The sequence below is a fragment of the Gavialis gangeticus genome, unplaced genomic scaffold, assembly GCF_001723915.1.
Source record: "Gavialis gangeticus isolate Ggan-Ray unplaced genomic scaffold, GavGan_comp1, whole genome shotgun sequence".
Taxonomy (NCBI): domain Eukaryota; kingdom Metazoa; phylum Chordata; order Crocodylia; family Gavialidae; genus Gavialis; species Gavialis gangeticus.
Window position 1 is genome coordinate 52,626,152 of NW_017728997.1, and position 6,387 is coordinate 52,632,538.

A 6,387-nucleotide genomic window follows, 5' to 3' on the forward strand; every position below is an offset into this window, starting at 1 on the left:
TGCCCCCCCCCTCCAATCGTCTGTGCTTGGAAAGTATCAATTAGTTGGGATTTGTGTTTCTGTGAAAGTTACATTTTCAGAGAAGAAGGATTCCTTATCTCCTTCTCTTTGCTATTCTGGAATGCTGTTTCTTTTTCACCTTAGTTTACAGTTTAGGCTACTTTGTTTTTATAACTTAAAGAAATCTTAACAAAAATATTTGTTACAGCAAAACAGCATCTAGTACATTTGGTTACACTAATCCATTTCAATAAGATAAAGCTATGATATACTTTATTTGAATCATCTAATTTAAAGCCTTGTGCTCTGTTTAATTTGATTTCATTACCGGTGTAGCTGGACGTGTTGTTTCCTTCCTTTACTTTGCTGACCAAGCTGGATTGTCAGGCCTGGAATGATTCAATCTACAATCACTCAGAAACAGGTTTTGGGGCCTTCTGCTTAGCCATACTTCTACAGCTTAGCCTAGATTCCTTGAAAATGGCCAAGGTTTGCAACAGTGTAGAATTGCAAAATGTGCATAAATGCCAAAATCAGAGACTGGAAAGACTGTCATTCAGGCATGCAAATGGAAATAGAATCCTGCCCTGGATGTTTAAATACAGTATAACCTGTTTAAGATGGAAATGCATGGGACTGGGAAGAAGCTTTGGCTTAAAGATGTTTCTGTCTTATCAGGGGAGCTACTTGCTCTGTTTAATGCTGCTCTGCTTAGTACTCACCCCCTACACACACAGACTGCCATGCGTGCCTGCATGTACACACATACTTCGTCATTACTTTCCAGGATATACAAGGTGACTCTACCAGTGGGCCCCAAATTTCCTTTCAATTTGCTTGTTAGTTGCTGACTTATACAAACTAAGTATATGTAATTCCCCGTAAGTCATGCAGGAATTGTAAGTATTTTCTGACATGAGTAGGTTTCCAGCTTTTTATAGGTTCTTAAATAGGTTTCACTATATTCTTATCTGATTAAATATAAATTTTTAAACTTCAGAAGTAAAAAAAAAAATCATGCAATTGAACTTTTAGAGTTACATGATTTATATAAAAGGCCCTGAGAAAATCATTGATTTCTTCTTGAAAATTTGCGGCACATGCGCAGGTAAAATATTGTTTTTCACAGAATATTCAGAGAACTACTACTGATCTTGGCACAGGGGTCTCAGTAGTTCTGTGAATATTCCGTGAAAAATGATACTTTACCCTCACACATGCAGCATGCAGGCACACACCATAGATGGCAGAAGGCTGGGGCTAATGGGGCTTAACTCTGCCCAAATGCAGCGAGCAGGTGGTAGGATAGTCAGACCCCAGGCTACTGCTGTGGTGGGCAGTGCTCCACATGCTGTCTGGCTGCAATCCTGGCTTGCATGCAGGCTCTGTGTCTGTGTGCTCCTCCCCACGCTGGCTGCAGCTGCCCAGAGGCCATGACTGAGCTGCTCTGTGGCCCTCTGTGTAGCCACTGCTGCCCTGCACATGGGGGTGGAGGGTGGGGCTAAATCCCGTTAGCCCAAGCCTTCCACCGCCTATGTTCACGTTTAAAAGTCAAGGTATGGGGTGAATTTTGTGATATCCGTGCAGTCCACAAAATCACGATTTTCTCAGGGCCCTATTTATATACTATGCTACATGATAAAACAGTAGTTTAAAAGCAATCAAGACTCATAGTAGAGATGATATCTTTTATTAGACCAACAAGATTTTTGCAAAAAAATTTGTTGAATTGCAAGCTTTCAGGCGCACACACCCTTCATCAGGCATTGGAGAAAAGATTGTAAAAGTTCTCCCAGGTAAAAATGAAAGTTCGTATTTCATAGGATTATACAGTAGTTTAGTACTTTCTTGCATGCCACACACCTCCAAATAAGGCTCACACTTTGTTTTCAGAAGGTGAAATGAAGAAAAAAAATATTCGCTGTTTGAAATAAATATTATTTTTATTATTTAGTGAATGTGATTAGCCTCCTCGTTAACTGAGTTCAAAGTTATTAATCTGCCTCTTCATTTAAAAATGTGCGACATTGTTTGTGTCTCCACAAGAGCACAATGGGTTAGCACTGAGGCCCCAGCAGTGGAGGTTGCCTGCGCAGGGGCCTTGGCCAGTCCTGAACCTGTTTAACAGAGACTACTCTCTCTGTGTTAATTCAAAGCCAGCAAGTTGACAAGTGGGGTTTGTCACAAGGAACTTATTTGTGACTTCCCGTGTTTCCCATTTCTTGATCCAAAGGGTATCTGCAGACGGGTCCTGATCCGGGAGGTTGCTCCATAAGGGGTGTCGCAAGGAAAGGTGGGGCTTGGTTGGATTAAACAGATCATCATAAAGTGGTAGGTGAGATGCAGCACAAATGGTTTCAACCAGTTTGAAACAATGTAGTTGCTTTATCCTGCTCGTGATCACACCTGCTCACAACTTCAGTCTTGTAACCTAACAGCTATTCTATTATAAAATGTCTTTCTACATCTTAGTCTTACTGTAGATGTGTCAGTTCCTTCAAGAGGCTGTTAGCATTTGAAGATCAGCCCCCTTGTGTGAAGGGTAGGGTGCTTCAACTAGGGTAGCATTTGAAATGGAGGAGGTAAAGGAAATTATTTTAGGTATCATAAATTTCTTGTAAACAGTGCGTAATATATTTGACGGGTATATATCTTTAAATATTTTGCTGCCCGAATTTTATTTCTTATTATTGAAAGCTGGTGTCAGCTCTGTAAATGACTACAAAAAAATGTGTTCAGTTATCACTGAAGTGGTATGTGTTGTGTTTTTTTTCTCTACTGGATTTTCAGATGATATTTTTGAACTTTACAACACTCCATTGAAGCCTGGACATGCAGCTGCATTTTCAGATGACTGTGACTCAACTACTAATAAATTTGCAGTCCGTGGAGCAGGAAATCAGGTCTGAATAGTTCTGATTAATCAGTATGTTCACTGCTAAGTGTAAAATGCATTCTGGCCAGGGCCCCCAGCTGCTGTGTGCATGTGCACAGGAAAACAGGCCAGGCAGCATGGTGAGCAGCTCCCTACAGGTAAGTTTGTGGAGGGTAAGGGGCATGGAGGGGCAGCTCAAGGCACCCACGGTGAGGTGGGGCAGGGGCTGGGGATAAGGGTGCTGCCCAGCCAGGGCAGCAAATAAGACCTGGGACCAGGGCAAGGAGTGGGATGGAGCCATGGACAGCTCATCACGGGGGTGTTGCGGGGATGGAAGGGGCAGCTTCCTGCTGCTGTGTGCAACCCCCCCACACACGCACACCCAGGGAGGCATGGGAGGGCACGTGACCCCTCCAGATTTGTGCATGGGGCGGATGCGGGCTGATTACTGTGGGCTTGGGGCTCTCTGCTCTGCTCTCTTTGCCTCAGGAGCCCCGCACCAGTCATATACCCTGTCTGCCCAGCAGCAGTGAGGACAGTGAGTTATACCTTCTGCGGGCAGAGGGCATGCAGCTAGTGCAAGGCCACTTGGGCAAAGGCAGCATGGCGCAGAGCCCTGAGTCTACAGTGAGCAGTCTGCATCCACCCTCACCCCACTCAGCTCAGCTTCAGTTATAAGTGTCCCTGCACTTAAAATGGTGGCGGCAATGCTTGAAATTATGCTCATTTGATGAGCTTTAGTTCAAGCACCCTGCCACCATTTTTAAGTGCTGGGATGCTGGTCCCCTGGATGAGCCACCTGTGGCTCTGTCCTGCTCCCCGTCCCAGCCCTGGGTCCCATTCACCACTCTGGCTGGGCAGCGGCCCCAGCCCCTGCTCCACTCCCTGATAATAATAAATATTATTTTTATTATTTAATAAAATGTGCAGGTAAGTCTGTGGAGGGGTCTAGATCTGCCCATCCACAGACTTACGTGCAGGGACCTGCTCTCCACTGCCCAGCTACATTCCTGTAAATCAGTTATCAGGTAGGTATCGGCCAAGAAAATCTTTATTGGTGCACCCTGTTTTTATTTGTGGATCTGTATCATACGCTTACCTTCAGCATTCCTGAAAGAACTGGAAAATTGTTCTGAAAGCTTGACACTTCAAGCTCTTGAAGCTCAAGAAAGGGATTTTTGTAAACACACTACATGTTCTAGCAAAGATGCTGAATTTTTTTTAACTGGAGTTAGGTGGTATATTTTAAACAAAATCTTGCATTTAGGTGCAGTTAAGACTAAAAACTAATTTCAGTTATCTTCCTCTTGTTTTCAGTATAATTACATTGGATTCCTAGACTACAAAAAAGAAACGATCCGGAAGCTTGCCATGAAAGCTAGCACCTGCTCTTTCAATCCAGGGGTCTTTGTTGCAAATTTAACAGAATGGAAACTGAAGAACATCACTAACCAGTTGGAGAAATGGATGAAACTTAATGTAGTGTAAGAATAAACAACAGGAGAGGGAGTGAAAACTATTGGGCTTTGCCTTATCATGATAAAATTGAATTGTGGAAATATAAATTACTAGACATGTAAACCTCTAGGCATAATGCAGTGTACACTCGCTTTGAAAATCTACCATTTTAGGTGTACGTTAGCACCTTCAGCTAAAAAATTCTTTGTTTATTCTTCCCCTCTAGAGAAGAATTATACAGTAAGACACTGGCAGACAACGTGGCTACACCCCCACTGCTAATTGTGTTTTACAAGCAGTATTCCAATATTGACCCTTTGTGGAATGTCCGACATCTTGGTAAGTATGAAATTACAATGCTAAGGCTTAATTTACTCCCTCATTCATTTCACTAAGTCCGTAACTGACAATTGTTAGGGGATAATGCAGCAAACTGTTTTTTCATGTGGGTAAAGAGGAATATCTTTTTCCTGCTTTCCACTCTGTTCTCCCCGATTTCAGAACTCCAATTGCAGATTTCTCCATTCATTTAGCTACTGGTTGAATTTACCTTTTAAAGCTTGTTTGGTGATGGGTAATGCATGGACAGCTCTAACACTGCTTTAACATGAATGTGAAGCCAAAGCAGCCTCAAAATATGGGAGCAATAGAAATGGTTTAAAACAGTGTTAATCTGCAACTCACAATCTAGCACTAATCTGTGAGGACTATGTATCACTTCTTACCATCTTCCTCAACAACATTTCCCTTGATATCTAACTCTGAATTAACATTGTGCATGCTAAGATGATGATATTGCTTTTAACTTTCTGCACAAGTATATGGTTTTGACTCGCTTCTTTTTTGAAAAAGGATCTAGTGCTGGGAAAAGATATTCTCCACAGTTTGTGAAAGCTGCCAAGTTGCTCCATTGGAATGGACATTTCAAACCCTGGGGAAGAACAGCTTCCTATTCTGATGTTTGGGAGAAGTGGTACATTCCTGATCCTACGGGCAAGTTTAACCTGATTCGTAGACACTCAGAAGCTTATAAGGCAAAGTAAAATGGATTCTGTAGCCTTTTTTTTTTCTCAGGAAACTATTGGAGCCAGATTATTTCCTGTCAGCAGTTTTGTATTACAGTTGCAGTCCTTGCCACTTTAGAGCTCAGAAAAAATATTCATTTAGGTGAAATGTTCAAATGTCCCAAAATGCATGCCTCAAGAGGAGACATTTTCTGTGTGACTGAGGAACCTATTTTAACAGCTCTAGGAAAAGCAGAGAAACACCATTATGAACTAGCATTTTTGCTTGATAATTTTTTACTTCACTCCACTACTAGTCTTCTGGAATTGACAATTTTGTCTGCACCTGGATGACTACCATGTACTAAATTGCTGTGCAAGACTTTTATGAGAGAGAAATTGGTACTGTTTGCTTCTGTTACCTATAAAATATGGACTTGATATCTGGAGCTTTCTGTTGCATGATGATTCATTCATGACTTTATATTTAACCCTTTCTTTGCAAAAAGCCCCATGATCTAAACCACCCATCTCCATGGACTGGATCTGGTTGTATGTTTGATTCCTCTGGTCTATATCAACTAACTTTCCAAAAGTCAGTCTTCAGGTATCATTTAATTATGACAAGCATATGTTGTTTGTTTGGTTTTTTTAGTGATTGATGAATTACCACTTGACACTAGATTTTTTTTAAAACTGTGGAGCAAGCTAAGCTTATTCAAAAATAAAAATAGATTTTAAATTATGTTGCATTCAACTTGAGATCATTGGAATATAGACATGATATAAAACTCATTCTAGTCTTGAGAATAATGCTGGGTCATGAAAAGGAAATTTGTCTGCTCTGTAATTAAAGTAATGAGGTTGTATTTGAAAGAATTTATTTCCTCACTGTTTAAAGTAACTCAGCTGACCCTTACTTTAAAAGGAAACTAGCTTATTTAAACATACTTATGTAAGTACTTATTTAGTTTTCAAATGAGGCCTATATAAATTATCATTTATATTTATTTATAGATTTGTATTTATATTATTAAATCACTGTTTTAT

At 40.8% G+C, this 6,387-nt stretch overlaps 1 protein-coding gene across 3 annotated transcripts in view; it reads left to right on the forward strand.

Moving 5' to 3' along the window:
* Positions 1-6,082, forward strand: part of GLT8D1 (glycosyltransferase 8 domain containing 1) — a 23,711-nt gene extending 17,629 nt beyond the window's left edge. For 2 of the 3 annotated variants that reach the window (XM_019505215.1, XM_019505214.1), the window contains exons 7-10: positions 2,791-2,903; positions 4,193-4,359; positions 4,560-4,672; positions 5,186-6,082. In XM_019505215.1, coding sequence (XP_019360760.1) covers positions 2,791-2,903; positions 4,193-4,359; positions 4,560-4,672; positions 5,186-5,376 — 584 coding nt within the window. In that variant the 3' untranslated portion in view covers positions 5,377-6,082. The remainder of the gene's footprint in view (positions 1-2,790; positions 2,904-4,192; positions 4,360-4,559; positions 4,673-5,185) is intronic. The other variant, XM_019505217.1, reaches the window with a different exon arrangement.
* The last annotated feature ends 305 nt before the right edge of the window (positions 6,083-6,387 follow it).